Source organism: Alosa sapidissima, chromosome 13 (genome assembly GCF_018492685.1).
Source record: "Alosa sapidissima isolate fAloSap1 chromosome 13, fAloSap1.pri, whole genome shotgun sequence".
NCBI classification, from domain to species: Eukaryota; Metazoa; Chordata; class Actinopteri; order Clupeiformes; family Clupeidae; genus Alosa; species Alosa sapidissima.
The window spans coordinates 16,611,397-16,628,896 of NC_055969.1; the positions used below are offsets into that span (position 1 = coordinate 16,611,397).

The 17,500-nt window shown below is 45.6% G+C and overlaps 1 protein-coding gene across 3 annotated transcripts in view; it reads right to left on the reverse strand.

Annotated features, from left to right (window-relative positions):
* Positions 1–17,500, reverse strand: part of LOC121680282 (rab GTPase-activating protein 1) — a 117,119-nt gene that overhangs the window by 9,311 nt on the left and 90,308 nt on the right. For all 3 annotated transcript variants that reach the window (XM_042059525.1, XM_042059524.1, XM_042059526.1), the window contains 6 exons: positions 17,080–17,121; positions 16,071–16,199; positions 4,960–5,052; positions 2,588–2,698; positions 1,341–1,445; positions 275–358 (listed from right to left, as the gene is read on the reverse strand). In XM_042059525.1, the coding sequence (XP_041915459.1) occupies positions 275–358; positions 1,341–1,445; positions 2,588–2,698; positions 4,960–5,052; positions 16,071–16,199; positions 17,080–17,121 (564 nt within the window). The remainder of the gene's footprint in view (positions 1–274; positions 359–1,340; positions 1,446–2,587; positions 2,699–4,959; positions 5,053–16,070; positions 16,200–17,079; positions 17,122–17,500) is intronic.

Consider the following 17,500-nt stretch of genomic DNA (forward strand, 5'->3'; position numbering starts at 1 on the left):
AACAGAACGCCTCACTTCCAGACGGCTTCCGCTCCCATTTCTTTGTATTGAGACTGACAGGCACAGAATAAAGAGTCAAACTTTTGGCACAACTCAAAGAGAAGACTTGTGTGTGTGTGTGTGTGTGTGTGTGTGTGTGTGTGTGTGTGTGTGTGTGTGTGTGTGTGTGTGTGTGTGTGTGTGCTGTGAGAGAGAGAAAAAGAGAAAGAGAGAGAGAGAGAAAGAAAGAGAGAGAGAGAGAGAGAGAGAGAGTCTGTATCGACTCTAAACCAACCTGTTTGTACTCGCCAATGATGGAACCATTCTTCTTGATTTCTGATTCAGATTTGTCCAGCTCCCTTCGACACATCTCCTTCAGCTGGGATTGATAGAGAAATGGGGTCAAAACAGCACGCGTGCACGCACGCACGCACGCACACACACAAGAACAAAAGATTGATGTTACAAATGCACACACCTCTGAGTCTCACATCTATTTCTGCTCAAAAACAAGAACACAGACCTAGCCTGAACACGTCAAGAGCTGTGACACAGACACACACACACACACACTCTAACACACACACAACATCTTTCAGGAATGACAGAAGTAGAGACCATGCTCCTACATGACAGCAGACCACGATCGAAGCAGAGACTCTGACACACATGAAACAAGATGCCTTTAATCACACACACACACACCATAAAAAATACACTGCACACAGGGGAAATCATCCATCCTCCTGTCTTCCATCACCTCGAAGTCTGTGTGTCTAAGTATGTGCTTGAGTGGGTCTGAGTGTGTACTCTTGTCACAGGCACGCACGTGTGTGTGTGTCTGTCTCTCCTCACAAGTGGCTCATCTGTCCCTCCTGTCGACAGGCCTGTCCTGTGCTGTAACTCTAGTGTTCCTCTCATGTGCTGGCCACTCTCTGGACTGAGGCGGAGCTAATGTCTCCCAGTGGCGGCCTCTCAACTAGGCCAGTGTGATGGCCCTGATACAGAGCTGCGGCCTCATTCAGTCAGCCCCTCTCTCTGGACTCAACTCTGGCCAGTCACACAGTCAAGAGAGAGAGACCTGCTATTTGTACAGCTCGGCCAGCAAGTCCAGCAATATACAAATATATCCATAGGGTTCACAGTGTTTCTATGGTCTAGACTTACTGACCAGGGACATTTGTAAAGTTGAATGCTTGTGTGTGAGTGAATGTGTGTAAGGTGTGTGAGTGTCTGTGAATGTGTTTGATAGCTTTGTATGGAGTGGGAATGTGTGTGTGTTTGTGTGTATGCATGTGTGTGTGTGTGTGTGTGTGTGTGTGTGTGTGTGTGCGTGTGCACACCCGTGTTGAGGGCCTCACCTGTGCTGATTCTTCCTCCAGTCTCCTCTTCTCATCCTCTGAGTCAACCAGCTTCTGCTTCGTAATCAGCAGCTCTTTGTTCAGAGCGTCCGCTTTCTCTTCAGACTGGTAAACAACACAGACACAGACACAGACACACACATCAATACAAAATACACAAATCATAACCATAAATAGACAAACACCCACCCTTACGCATTATGTCCAAAACAAGCAGGCTATTAAAATTTGTACTACAGGTGATAATGACAGTCACAGGCCTCCTCAAATGAGCTAGTGTTCCAGGTCAATGGCGCTGTTGTCTGTATGACACAAAATCAATGTGACAGGTTTCTAATCTACACAGGCCCACTAACATCTGAGAGGACTCCTGTTACTTTGCCACATACAACACAGCCCACCATTAAGAGCTTCCACTTATAGTAGAAGCAGTGTTTGTGTACATGGCTGTAAGTGTATGTGTGTGTTTTGCTTGGTTAAACCCTAAATGTTTTCTTTGTGCTATGCAAAGGTGTCTGTGTTTTATTATACTGCACAACTGCCATCAGACCCAATATTGTTATTACTGATGAGAATGTCTGCCATCAGACCCAATATTGTTATTACTGATGAGAGCAATAGGAAGGTGAAAAAGGATATAGTCTGCAAGTCTGCACACTGTAGCTCCCTTGCCATTTTAAGGAGATTCCCAAAACAATATGAATGTGTTCATCCTGGGAGTACAGTAGGCTGTCCTGTATTTAACATGGCTGATGAAATATCAATAGCAAGTCTCCACAAGTGGTGTGTGTTCCCATAACACCTGTTGTGCTGCTCATTAATTATTGTCAATAGAGTCATATGACTGAATTGTGTCTGAGCAATTACTGCACCAGTGAAATGTGTGTCCTTATGTGTGTTTATTCTGAACTGTGGATGCAAATGAAAAAGGAAATGTGTGTGTGTGCGTGTGCGTGTGTGTGAATGTGTTTTGGGTAGCTTGTCAAGTGATCCGGTTAGGGTATGCAATTAGAGATGGATTATGACTTGTTTGAAGGGCTCTTTAGCTGCACAGCTTTTTTGGCAAGGCATTTTGTGTGCATGTGTGCCATATCAAGGTTAACTCACATTTTGTGTGCGTGTGTGTGTGTGTGTGTGTGTGTGTGTGTGTGTGCGCGCATGTAATTTAGGGTTCAAGTGCCCATACAAAATTGGAATGCTCTGTGTTAGTGTGTGTGTGCGTGTGTGTGATATCAAGGCTAACTCACATTGTCCAGGTCCTTGCGCAGGGCAATCTTGCTGCTGACCAGCTCGTGGGCCAGGTCGTCATTCTCCTGCTCCAGACGCATGTTAGCTTCCTGCAGCCGCCTGTTCTCCCTCTGGAGAGACACACAGAATGAAACAGAAACGTCAGAGAGCTGTGTGTGTGTGTGTGTGTGTGTGTGTGTGTGTGTGTGTGTGTGTGTGTGTATGTGTGTATATGTGTATGTGTGTGTAACTATAAAAAGTGTAAATCTACTGTATAGGAGTGTTAAAACCCTGTGTCTGGGTCTGTGTGTTTCTGTGTGTGTGTGTGTGTGTTGGTGAAACTATAAAAAAGTGGACAGATGTGAATCTATAGAAGAGTGTTAAAACTGTGTTAGTGTGTGTGTGTGTGTGTAGAGACCTCTCCTTCTAACTGGTAAGTTGTGACAGAGTGCGGAGTGTGTCTTGTGACAAGGTACCTTCTCCACATAATCTTTAACAGGTTTTCTCGTAAACGATGGCAACCTGCCAAGCCTGCCATGATTGAAAATTGACCCATGAGCACACACACACTCCTATGCAGAGACCCAATGCAACACACACACACACACACACACACACACACACACACACACACACACACACACACACACACACACACACACACACACCTGCCCAAATCTTTAATATATCCGAGACCAACCTGTGTGCGTGTGTAATTTTAATGAGACTGCAAGACAAAGCCCATTTGTTTGTGCATCTGTGCCTCTACATATTGTCCACATAAACGGCAGTTAAACTACATTGTCTGCTTCATTCTAACCAACCAAGTATGTCTGTGCATACACCTACAGTATGTCCATACAACCTACAGCATGTCTACACAAAAAAACACTGTACAGTAGTACACTTGCTCAGTACGGGTCCAAATCCAGTCTGTTGTGTTCATGTGCTTACACAGGCATGCTTTTCAGTGTGTTTGAGTGAATGGCTTAGTGAGCTCTTAGGCACAGGCATCTGAATGCTGATACAGAGGTGTGTGTGTTGTGTGAGTGTGTGCACGCATACATAAGTACGCCTACGCACAATACACATTCTGCTGTGAGTGTGTGTGTGTGTGTGTGCATGCTTACATATTCTTGAGTGGCAGGTGGCCTTCTAATAACTCTGCAGTGGCAATCTAAAGAATTCAGCAGCAAGTCACAAGTCAGGAGCACTGCCTGCCTTTTTGAAAGCCTTTCATTTCCTCAGCTCCTCTCCCCTCCCCATTCTCTCCCTCTCTCTCCAATTCACCATCACTCCTGCTAATGCAGTGCAAGTTTCTCTTTCACTTCTCCTTCGCTTATTCTCTTGCACTCTTCTCCCTTTCTCTCTCTCTCTCTCTCCCTCCCTCCCTCTCCCTCTCTTAGCTGACTCCTCGTTAGCAGCCCAAAGCTGTGCTGTGCTGGTGGCCCGGCTCCTAATGCATGTAAATGTATGCCTCTCCTGCCGCAGTCAACAGCAGCCAGCCTCCTAATGAATACCTGCAGCCTCGCCCACAATCAGCCCCTTAAAAACAGCTCCAGTGCAGAGGAGAGGAGAGGGGGAGGAGTGAAGAGTGAAAAGGAGGGGTAGAGAGAGGAGTGGAGTAGGGGAGAGAGAGAGAAGTGGGGGAGAGAGAAAGAGTAAAGAGGAGAGGGGGAGAGAGAGGAGTGGAGTGGGGGAGAGATAGAGGAGTGGAGTGCGGGTGGAGAGGGAAGAGTGGGGTGGAATGAAAGGGAAGGATAATAATGAATTAAAAAAAAAAAAATCCAGGATGGTCTCAAGAAATCTGGTGTCTGTGTGAGTTAAAATTAGACCCAAACACTAAACCCGACCACCAACAACAACAACAACACATCTCTTGCAGGTAAACACAAACTTGTCAGACTAACCGACATGTGTACCCATTACAAACATCTATGCAGAGATACAGTCACTCATACTAATGCTTGTCACTCACTCACTAACACACAAACTCAAACATTCACTGGAAGGGCTAATTAAACCACAAATTCTATGAGCCAAAATGTTCCCTTTTGACCATGCCATGCCATGCCAGACCATGGCGGTGCAGGCCACACAAACAAACAGAGAGGTGACGCACACGTTGGCAGGCAGACTGACAGTGGCCATGACTATACAGGGTCCACTTTAATGCTGGTCCAACTGCCCTGGCCCAGTCAAAATAAAAAAAATAAAAAATAAATAAAATAAAACAACTTTGAAAAAGCCTTTGAAAAGAAAAGAACTTTGATCTCCTGGCTGTTTGATGGATGACCAAGCTGTACCTCGTATCTCTATATGGGGGCCCGCCAATGATCTTATGATCTTTGTGTGTGTGTGTGTGTGTGTGTGTGTGCGTGCGTGCGTGTACCTCGTATCTCTCGATGGGGGCCTCCTGCTGCTCCTGCTGCTCCCTCATGGTGTGGTACTCCTTCTCATGCTTCTTCAGCTTCTTCTGGCTGATCTGAGGGAGGACAACACAAGAGCAGTCAGACAGATGCACACACTCTGTACACAATATACATAAACAGACACGCACACACTTGGAAATGCATACAAACACAGGGGCACACGCACGCACGCACACACACACGCAGACAGATACAGACACACAGACACGAGACATTACTATATCCAGATCTTTGTTTGAGTGTTCTTGGGTGCAGAAACACTGCAAATGGGCACAGCTCCTGGTCTAAATGACCCGGTCCACACTCAGATCCAAATATCTCAAATCCTCTGAGATTTGTGCCAACGCTCATTAACACACAACCTGGAAGCTGTGGAATAAGGGTGCAACTAAGTGTGTGCGTGTGTGTGTGTGTGTGTGCATACAGGTTGTTCATTAGAGTGTAGAGTGTGCTCATTAGAGGTTGCTCATTAAATGGGTGCGAATTTAAATTCTAATCCCAATTTAAGGGATCACATTCAGGCCAAAATGTTGAAATTCTGAGGGTGTCGTTTTAAGCTGGCGAGTAAAGTCTGTCTGCAGGTCATTTCTGAGAAAGTGGCGGCGACCTGTCGACCAAAGGGCACCGAGAGAGAGAAGGATTATGAGCTCACACTGGACTCCTGGTCAATGTGAGAAAGAGATGGACGTAGCCAGACTCAATTCTATTCAGAATTTCCTGAACTCTATTTTTGTGGGCGGGGTAAATTTGGGCTGTCTTCCAGGCTAGAATGGACATTATGGGATAGATGACGGTAAAGTTCTAATTAAAGTCCTCACAGAACCACAACGCTACATTGTGTCTGTTCTGTTCTGTGCTAAGGCTTAACACTGTGTCCTAACTGGATGCAACGTGAGCAGGCGGCAAAATCAAAAATCATTTTTGATTACTCTGTTTTCAATTTGAATGGATGCGAGCAAAGCATTGCTGTGCAGCACAACGTTTTGAGCAGAACTTTTGTCAGACACCCTGATTTTGTTTTATTTCTGTCACTCGCGATGTTCTGCTACACTGAACAAAAAACGTCTAAACCGACTAGTCATGACGGACGACAGTCGGATGTTCCAGAGCTGTTAGGACATGTTGTCATGTTTATTTTTGCTTGATGCAACAATGGTGTGTGTGTGTGTTATAATGTGGTTATCACCATAGAACCATAATCTATTTGTCTTTAACAAAACAAACGATTACACTCAAGATTGAACTCTCAACAGTGGTCTGACTTGTGTAAAAGTTCCTGGCTGTATGTGTGTACAGTATATGTTGACAGTCTGCCCACTTGACAAAACTGACCAAGCACTTATTCAGTTGTCCGCGGGCCTTTAGGGCTGGAGCTGAACCAACTGCACTGCTAACACCACAAGAGGCAGCAATCATATTACCTCCATCTCATCGCCTCTTCCTCTGATAGATAGACCCCCCCATTTTCCTTCCCACCCCCACCCCCTCCCCATTCACATCCTGTATTGGGTACTGCTAATACTCCAAACGGTTAGAAGCAAGTTTTCTGCCATCACTGTTTAGGTTTTGCTTTCAGGCAAGCGTCTTTGGGCAACGCTGACACTTAAGCAATGCTTTGTTAAGTCTCATTGAAAGGATTAAACATGCTCTAAGCACCCAAGAGGCCTCTCTATAAAGCCTCTTAAAGTTCCCCTCATGTCGGTTTAGGTGGCCAGAGCAGCTCTGGGGGATGTGACGGAAAGCAGGCCCCTTGTAAGCGTTGTGAGCAGCAGGCAGGTCAACAGACATCCGTCAGGACTCGACGAGGGCAGTCCTGGAGGTGGTGCACAGGTCATCCTCTGATTGGCTAGCTGGCGGGAAATGTACTCTTTCTGTGTCTGGGCAGCCAAACAAGCTGGGAGTGTGTGTGTGTGTGTGTGTGTGTAGAGAGAGAGTTTGTGTGTGAGAGAAAGTGTGGCCAGATGAGACTGTGCTTGTGTGAGAGACTGCAAAGGAGATTTAGGACTGTGGTGTACTGTGTGTGTGTGTGTAAGTTTGGGTTTGGATTTGATGTCTACCCCTGTAGTGCGCCACAGATACAGGCCTGTTGGACAGACTACATCTCCACAAAGCTGCACTCAGCTCTTAGGCAAGAGGAGAGGAGGGAGAGAGGAAGTAGGAAATGAGTGGAGGGGAGAGAAGAGAGGAGAAAAGGAGCACTGTGTGTGTGTGTGTGTGTGTGTGTGTGTGTAAGAGAAAGTATTTGCAGGCCCCTCAGTCATTAGGAGTTCATCAGTAAGCACACTCATTAAGACACCTCTGGGAGCTGTGGAAGAGTGGCACTGTGTGTGTGTGTGTGTTAGAATTGTATTAACTATTAACTGTTTAGGAGCATATAAGTGTGCTGTGTTGTGTGTGAGAAAGAAAACAGATATATATATTTGATATTTGACATTTTGTGTGTGTGACTGCTGATAATTGAAAGGGGGCACCCAGTTGAGTGAGTGCGTTTGTGTGAGTGTGTATGGTTACATGAAAAGAGAGAGAAACTGAATATCCAGGTGTAAGTGTGAGAGGGGCCTGTGTGCCTGTGTGTGTGTGTGTGTGTGTGTGTGTGTGTGTGTGTATGGAGGCTCTGTGTCTCTGTGTGTGTGTTGTGGGGGGGGGTGTACAAGTAAAAGGGCTCTTTCTCTGTTGGAGCCTCTGATCTGAGAGATGGGTGTGGTAAAGGCTACTTGACAGATACGCCAGGTGTTTGTGTGGGTATGTGTGTGTGTGTGTCAGGGCTCCAGAGATCAATAAACACAGAAAGGCCAAAAATAAGTGAATAGTGATGTTATTTTTACACTAACCATATGGTATGGTTAGATTGCTGGCATGTCACCCACCTTCGACAACACAGTTGTGCTGTGCTTCGGGTGGGCTTGGTGTCATGTGGGCAAATATGCATGCCAACGCTGCAACGTGTATGGTGCTGCAGTCTATATGAGCAACCACACTGCAACACTACTGGTCCTATTAAAACTGTGACCTAAAAAAGTCACTAGATCTATCTCTGGAGTGCCTGTGTGTGTGTGTGTTTGTATGTGTGTGTTTGTATGTGTGTGTGTGTGTGTGTGTGTGTGTGTGTGTGTGTGTGCATTTGCATGTGTGTGTATGTGTGTGTGTGTTTTGGCAAAGTAGGGCAAAGTAGGGCACAGTTACTGCACCACACAAAAATGTCATCAGCATCACACAGCAGCGGCTGATCGCAACTCCATCTGCAATCAGTGTCCTCAGACCCTTCCTAACTCAGTCTCCTCAGAGCCGTCCTAACTTAGTGTCCTCAGAGCCTTTCTTAACTCTGTGTCCTCAGAGCAGTCGTAACTCAGTGTCTTGACACTGTGTCCTGTTGCTTGACAGTAGCAGCAGTTGGGGAGATTGACACCTGCCTGTTGCACAGACCACTGCAGCGCAGCCTGGCCTGACAGCTTTCATGTCCTCAGACTTAGCAACAAACAAGAGCTTAAGAAGCAATTGACCTGAGATGTGCTTATCACTCGCAAAAGCCTTTATGTCTCACGCAATGGCATATATAATGATGTGTGTGTGTGTGTGTGTGTATGTGCACCGAAGGGCGCAAGGCCCTATAGAGTGACCCACTGACTTCCGTTTTACTTCCGCTACAAGTGGTGCCACGAATTTCACATATGATGTGTGTGAATTTAAAAGAGAATTTTTCACGTCAAGAAAGTACTGTTGTTCGATAGACTTCAAAAGTTATGTTGGTTTTGTGCGAATCCGCTCAGTGGACTACATCTCTCGTCTCGAACGATGTACGTCACCAACGTAAAGAAACTATAAGATTAGCATGCTAGCTGTTATGCATATCTCACCATGCACCATGGAAGCTACAGGTAGCAGTAACAGCTTCTCTGTGAGCTGCTGTACCTTCACGGAGCACTGGTTCCTGACTCCTGGCTACATGCCCTGTGCTGCCCTTGTAAGGGTCTTTGTGGAGCCTCGAGACTTTGAGTGTGAGCAGGTGAGGTATTAGGCATTAGCTGTGCCACGATCCGGGCATTAGGGAAGGCTGATCTGGTGCCCTCTGTGACCCTGCCACCTGGATCAGGTGCCCGACTCACTGCCAGGTGACAAGAGCCAGGGAAAGGGTGGAGGAAAATGGGTCACACACACACACACACACACACACACACACACACCATTGTCACGGCTCTGTAATTCTCCTCCATTCTCTTGGCCTTTTTACCTGCCCCCGTCTTTCTCCTTTTCCTGCTGGTCTGTAATGTTAATCACACGTCACCCGTGCTTGCAGCTTGCCACAGGGGTGCGCTGCATGTGCGATCTCACAATGCGTGCTAACCCGCCAATGGGTCCCATCTCGGCAATAAAGCCAAACACCGTGCGCCCGATGGCCACTTGGCCTGTACTCAGACTCGGCTGAGAACTGCTCAGGAGGCTGTATTTGGCCACGAGTCGGCCCACGATTCATCCATGCGTGACCACTGCTTGGGTGACGTCCATATGCATTAGCTGGCTCAAGGTAAGCACCACTAAGCAATGAAAAGCGTCCCACTTCAGTGATAAACTCCGCCAGTTTGTCTCGCTGCTCCGTCTCAGCTAGACCCTGACGCACCAACCCATAAAAATATTCCGACAAAGTGTGCAAGGACAGATACAAGCGCTTGGCAAGGAGCGGGGAAATGGGGCAGACTGACTATTTAAAGTCACATTTCTTTCTCTCTCTCTCTCTCTCTCTCTCTCTCTCTCTCTCTCTTTCTCCCTTCCTCTTTCTGTCTCTGTTTCTCTCCCTCTCTTGCCACCATCTTTAACTGGCCTAATCTCATACTACGACCTGGCAACACCATCTGGTTCACCTGTCATCTGGGGTCAAAGAGACGAGGGCAGGGCAAAGATCACAGCAAGTGACCTCAACTGCTTCTTCAGGTAACAGTGTTGTTGTTTTCCAGGGGAATTTATTCACAATGCACTACGACAAGAGTGAAGTTAATATCTTAGTGGAGAATCGATTGACTTCTCCAGTGTGATATTTCCTGCATCACTACTCTACTGAAAATGCTATGCTTATATTGCAGTAACATATCCTTTCATAATTACAATTAGTTGGCTATTTTACAAATATTCCAACACATATAAGAATAATGGGGAAATGGTGGTTAGGCTTGGGGTCACCTGTAATCATATCCCGTTATCATACACTGTTCTACATGCTGGAAGTTAGTGCATGCTGTTTATTCCTTTTTACTTGATGTTGGATCAATGAAGATGATTTCTCTTCTGGAAAGACAGGAATCATATAACATCTCTCTGATGTTTGCACTGATATCAAGTACCTGACAAACTTGAAACTTGTCTGATATCTGTTCAAAGTGCATGAATTTGATTCACAAGTCTTGAGTACAAGTCTAGCATACACCAATTACAGTTGCCTCTCATTCTGAAAGTCTGTACCTAAAGTGATCAGCAGCCTCCTCACCCCAGCCTAAGTAGCACAAGAGAAAACTCAAGTGTGTTACAACACTGCCCCCTTCTGGCCAGGAGAGTAAGATGAGCCCAGCAACACATTTTTCATGAAGTCATCTGTGGATCACATCAGAACACCCATCTTGAAAGTGTCTATTTTTATCCTTACTCGTCTTTTCCCACTCCCTTCTGACAGGCTAAACTCCAAAGCAGAACTCTCTAATTACTCAGCTGCCGTTAGTAAACCCTGACCCCAGCTCAAAAGCTCTCTCTGAAAACGACATCAATTGCTACAGAGAAAGAGCGACATAAACTGAGTGTCTGTAGTGATTAGATTTGGTATCAAATACGGTAGAGGGTGGGGCTGACACGTATTACATATTCAACAGAGTGGATTTTAAAGAATAGAGGTTCACAGTGATGTAATACCACGTTTTAAATCCAATGTATAATTTACATACTGGAACATGTACATTTCTATCTGGATGATATCATCCAAACGGTGATGCACTGTTCAATCCCTCCTTTCCATCTGTAGCTGTGTTCACACAGCCATGGTCATGTCCTGTCAGCACTGTTACAGGATCAGCAACACACAATATGCAAACTACACCATTTCATCAGAGCTACTGAACAGACAGTCAGCAGGCTCCAGCTGCCTTGGATGCAAAGTCAGGGTGATCCAGACCAGCTCTGCAGATGGCTTGGCTGCCCTGATCACAGAGTCTCCTTTCAAACGTATATAATATAACCAAAGTCCTTTTAGGCAAGTCCCTCCACTCGGCAGCCATATTGCAACGCTTTTTGGGCACTTATCGGGCATCAATTTCCGGCAGAAATACGTGCGCGCAAGGCTTCACTACACCAACCTTGCTCCAGCGGCGAGATCAAAACACATGGTTGGCACAATGTCTTCACAACACACCACATGATTGGCTCAATGTATTCACATGTCAACATTTTGCCGCTGAAGGGGTGGGATATGTGTTGACAACTGCCATATTGACGTTACAAACTAACCCCATGCATTTATATGGAGGATGTTTTGAGTGCTGTGTCTCCTCATTAGAAAGTCACTGCTATAACCTCTACACAAGGCTCCTCTCTCCTCCTCATCAGGTATCATCAGGCTTTGAACTGCAGGTGCTGCCAGGCTCACAGGAGCAGATTTAGAACCTGATATGTAGCAGTGACAGTGGGGCGTGGCTGTTGCCAGGTACACAGTGTGGTGTGAGTGAAGTATGAATATGCAAAAGTTGCCACCTGGTTTCGCAGCTCAACTAAGAACTGACAGAGCAAGGCGTCGATGGCATGCAGGCCATGGGTTCAATAACAAGGGAGCTGACACACCGGTACGGAGGGAATATCTGTATTGGAAGTCACTTTGGATAAATGGATCTGCTAAATGAATACATGTCAACACACAGGTGTAGCTTGTTGTGCATGCAGTGGAGAGTATAAATGTGTAATGGCAGCCAGTGACTACAGTGCTGTGGAGTGAGTAACACTCTTTTCTCAGCACCTAAAGAAGCGAGCTAGCCACAGACGCTAACACCTTTTTAGCCTCTTTGCTGGCATGGCCTCAAGTGAGTTGTGGAGTGTGTGTTAGGTGGGAATATAATGTTAGCGGTGTGTGAGCTGCCTGCAACAACAGCGGCGGTTACAAGTCCGAAGCGCTAACCAGTACAGTGGGCATTGCTTCGATTTGGGCAGCTTCCCTCACGGTCTACGCGCGGGATCACGCGGTAACACGCAACTTTAATTTGTATTTTCCCAGTGACGCTGCAACAACGCTGCAACAACCCAAACAACCGGCAGATGTCTCTTGTGAGCAGGGTGTCTCGTAAAAAGAAATGGAGCCTGGAAAACCCTACACAGACTTTACTACAGACTTTAGCAGACTGGTTTAGAAATAATTTAATAGCCAGAAATATGCCTGTCCTGCCCTAATAAAGAAATATTTGGTTAACTGCGAGTGAATCCCGTTTGCAGCCGTAGAAGAAAAGCAGGACAAATTAAACATTCCGGTTTTCTCCGAATGCAACAATGATAGACAGACATCATTTGGACAAAATATAGAGCATATTAACCTCCGTTGCTCAGTTAAATGCCTTCCTGTTACGTCCTGTTATCACGGAGTTACAGAAGATAAACGATTTTTGATGGTCACAAGTTTACTTCATTAGCGTTTATTTTTTTGATTATTAAAGAGTGTTTTTCATGTAAAGGTTTGACTTCATGCTTATTCAGTAGAGCATTTAGTGCTCTCCCCAATCCCAGACGTTCACATTGCATGTTTGTTTGTAATGGATGCAACCGCGAGATACGCTCGTCATAGGCGCCGATACCGTGGTTGCTCCGTCGCTCGAGCACCCACAGAAAACATCGAGCACCCACGTGTGCCACCTTACAGTCCCGGCTAAATTTACATTCATTTAAAATCAAACATCGCAGTTGATGTTAAATTCAGCATCTCACGCAAATCTAGCCTACAACACGTGGACAGCTTCATGCGCAGGGGAGAGAGAGCGCGCGCACAGGTGTTTTATGATTGTTGGCTTCTGATCTTGCTAATTCACTGAACTGCATTAGGTGACAAATGGTATTGCCTTTTTCTTATAACTCCTTGTCTGAGTGACTACCAGGCCTACCAGGCCATACGCTAATTTTTGCGAACTCCCTTCATTCAACCCTTGAAGACATTGCGGTCTGGTGCGCTATGTAGATCGCTTCTCGTACCATTTAATTTCTCAGAATTTAGGTCTACTAGGCCTACAATAATGTCATCACCAAATACATCTTTTATTTTTAGTTGATCAACCACAAAGAGTAGCATAGGCCTACTGTGCACAGTGCACTGACGACCGTAGCAGCCCAAGGTAACCAGTTGTTGTAGATGAAGGGCAACCACTTGTTTCAGATAGCCTGGACAATATGTTACCTGGGTGTTGCCTACTACGTTATTAATTGATGGTAGCCTACAATAGTTAATTGTATTGCGTAACAGCCAGGTATTAGTTGGCTCAAGGAGTAGGGAATCAGGCTGGAGAGAGTCACGCGTGTGTTGCTTTTGCGGGATCGAATCCAGTTTAATGCTAGTTTTCAAAACATATATTTTTTTACATGTCTTTTGTCCGAGTGGCTGTAATGTAGCCGAGCGCTCATGGCGTATGAAAAGCGATTTCAAACGCCTAAAACAACTTGTTTGTGAATGTCTGACAACTGCTGCAGCGCATGCACGCGCAAGGAAACCAGTAGGTGGAGAAACCAGAAGGCACACAACACCGGAATTTTAAGGCTATTTCGCATAGGTTACTCAATGGTGCTATTTCACACGCATTATAGCGACCCCCACTCACCAGGGTTAGGTGGAAGGTGTTCATAGACGATTGGCGTAGCCTACAGTGGACTAGGGCTGTCAAAATTGCTCAAAAATGACGTTCGAATAACCCCTCTAAAATAAACACATGTATTTGAATATATTGGAATATCTAGGCTATATTATTTGCGCATTATGTCAGTCATCATGTCATCTGTTTTTAACTTTTTGGAAACTTTTGAATTAACTGAAAGAAGATAAATATTTTTCGTTAGTTTTGGAAGTTTATTTTTACGTACTATAGCCTACAATGACTAGTTCCGACAAAGCCAAAATTAGCCTACTCTTTTTGAAACAATGAGTGAGCAGGCTGCGCGTTTGTATGGTTACATTGCTTGACAGGGGGGATTCCAAGCAGCTTTTAGCCATAAGGCTACTTTGAGAACATTTCCTAATTCACCCGACACTGATATTCAAAATGTTTCAAAACTATTTCGGCATAGCCTATAAGCAGTTTAATTAAATGTAATGTTAGTTGTAAACAAACGGGCTACTTGGTGAGGCTTGGCCTCACAGATGCGCTCGTGCCTTAATGGCAAGAAAAATCTTCACGATATAGGCCTATTAACTGACCGCCAGGGGGGGCGGGTGGGCCAACAGACATTTGTTCCCAAGGGTCTATGAATTGTTAATCCGTCCCTGCCCCCAACGAATGCAACTTTCCACCTCTGAGACAGCTTAAAAGTCGTCGAGAGGACTCCTAACTCACTAAGACCTACTTACTGTAGGCTGCGCAAACCACAGGCCTTTTTTTTGGGCAAGCCTGCATTTGAGGCAGGCCTTCTGTTGAAGAATTTTATATAAATCCTGCACTAACAGTAATCCTCATACCCCCCGCTACCACAGCTGTGGATAGTGTGGCATGCTCACGCGTTATGTCTCTTCTTGCAAACTAGGCCTATAGCCCCAACCATTTACGTCTTCAAAAAATAACAACTTGCAGATATGCCTTCATATCTTTGGGCTTCATTCAGCATTTTGTTCTTCCACTGGAAATTACTCTTCTACATTTGCTGCCTGCTGCATCCTTTCTGTTTGTATTGTTTAGAAAATGTTTGACGTCTTGAGTTAATGCATTAAACATTGTTTGCTGGTAACCAGCCACAAATAGCCTACACATTCTTGCGTGCGTACATTCTCTATTCTCTCCAAAATGTGCCCGTTCTATAGGCTGGCCAAGTGCGTAATTCTGCGGCATAAAGCAGATGTATTTGTTTATTGTACAGAAAAATAAAAATAACCTGTCAAGCAGTCAATTGACTACATTGCAGTCAATAAGTAGGGCAAATTAATATACAAAACCAAAAGGTGGGTCATAGTTGTCTGAGCCTCTGCTGTGAGGCCAAACCCATGAACAAAGACGCACTTATATCTGCAATAGAGTTTTTTTTGGCGAAACAAACTCACAGCCGAACGAGATGCAACTGGCATGTGATCTCCTCTCGTGCTAATGGATGTACAAGTTTTCTCCTGTGCCTACGATATTTAATCCAGTGTTTTGTCAAGTTGCAAAATGCTATTCGTTTTAACGAATTTTTATGATAGTATGAAGTACTTTTTGTATAGGCTACTATCTTAATTGCTTTATACTCAATACTTGACCAATGGCTATTGCATCTGTCTATTGAAAGTGAGAATGTGGCAAGTGATCTACTGTATAGGCTTCATAAAATAAAATAAACAGATTGCTAATGGCCTACAAGCTGATCTGATCATATTATCAAAATCAGAATCAGCCTTCTTGGCCTGGTTTGCGTAAACTAACAAGGAATCCCCCCCCCCCCCCCCCCCCCCCCCCTCTATATTCTCAACTGACTCGTCAAAAATGTATCTATTTTCTGCCTTGGGCATTTTAAAATATGGATGTATGGTGGTTAGAAGTGTAAATATCAATTAGAAACCTAAATATATGTATAATTATTCATTTGCAAACAAATAACTGGCGTCAGTGACGTCTTTGACATGAAGATCTGAGATTCCTCTCGGCAACAATTATGTTTAACGGTAGCCTCCTGCTTTTTCAGAAGGGGCGACAGGCAGGCTACTGACAGAGCGATGTACAGTGGCAGAGCGACGCACAGTGGCTGAAAGTGGTACTAAAGTTTCACGCAGCTTCACGCCACGTAATGCGCGACTGAAGTGGCCATTTGAAAGCAACGCCCACTGTAGGCCACGGCTGCCCCATAGGCCACGGCTGCCCGTGAGGTGAGGTGTGGTTGTGAGGGTTACCTTAATGCTGCAGGCAAGCTCCATCAGCTTCTTGGCGTTCTCCTCAGAGCGGTAGCGCTTTGGCACTGGGACCCGGAAGAACTTCAGCGCGCCCTCAAAGTCTGTCTGGAGCAGGTCGTCCTTAGACGTCTGGGCGAGGAGAGAGGACGAGGAGAGAGAACGAGGGAGAGGTTGGCTAAGTGCTGGACCTCACACAGAGATACTTCGCAGCAGTCCCACAAGAACAAGCCAAGTCAGCCCCACACTAAGACATCCGAGGTACAACTACAATGGTAAACAGACTGTATGTGTGTTTGTGTGTGTGTGTGTGTGTGTGCGTGTGTGTGTGTGCGTGTGTGTGTGTGTGTGTGTGTGTGTGTGTGTGTGTGTGAGAGAGTGTGAGAGAGAGTGTGTGTGTGTGTGCGTGTGTGTGTGTGTGTGTGTGTGTGTGTGTGTGTGTGTGTGAGAGAGTGTGAGAGAGAGTGTGTGTGTGTGTGTGTGTGTGTGTGTGTGTGTGTGTGTGTGTGTGTGTATGTGTATGTGTATGTGTGTTTGTGAGTGAGAGAGAGAGAGACAGAAAGAGCAGGAGGGGTTAGTGAGAGTTTATGTACAAGAGTGTGTGTGTGTGTGTGTGTGTGTGTGTGTGTGTGTGTGTGTGTGTGTATGTGTATGTGTATGTGAGTAAGTGCCATGTGTGTGTAAGTGCCAGTGTCCATGACTGTTGTGAATGCAAAAGTGTGCTGGGATGGAACTAATACGTTGGCCGACTCTTTTGCCAAACCGCTGAGCCGTTTCGCTGCATCTCTGTGGAGACAGGGCACCACAGCAGCTGTTATTGTGACAGAAAGAGAGAGAGGGAAAGGGAAAGAGAGAGAGAGAGAGAGAGAGAGAGAGAGAAGGAAGGGTGACAGAAGGAGAGGAAGAAAGAAAGAGAGTTGGAGGGAGAGAGAGATCAAGGGAGAAAAGGAAAGAAAGGGAGAAGAGAGAAAGAGAGACAGAGGGAAAGAGAGAAAGAAGAGGAGTGTCTTACCTTGAGTAAGGCCAACGCTACATTAAAGATCACACTGATGCCCTGGAGAGAGAGAGGAACAGATTTCAGACAAATTAGACAACAGAGAAAGAGAGGGAGAGAGGGAAGGAAAAGAGTGGGAAAGAGAGAAGAAAAGGGGGGGAAGAGTGAAAAAGGGGAGGGGAACAATGGGCCAGAGCAGAGGAAAAAGACATAAGCTGGGAATGTTCGGAAGGGAGGCAGAGAGGGATGAGGAAATGTGAAAAAGCCAAACAGATAAGACAGAAACACACTTGAGAGGGACAGAGAGGAACGAGAGACTCAAAGAGACTAAAGGAGCGTTTACAGTGTGACGACACGCAGAACAAACAGAAAAGCAATAAAGCACTCCACACTCTGCTATGATGGTTTGCAAGGGCTGTTTGCACTTGGCTATATAAAA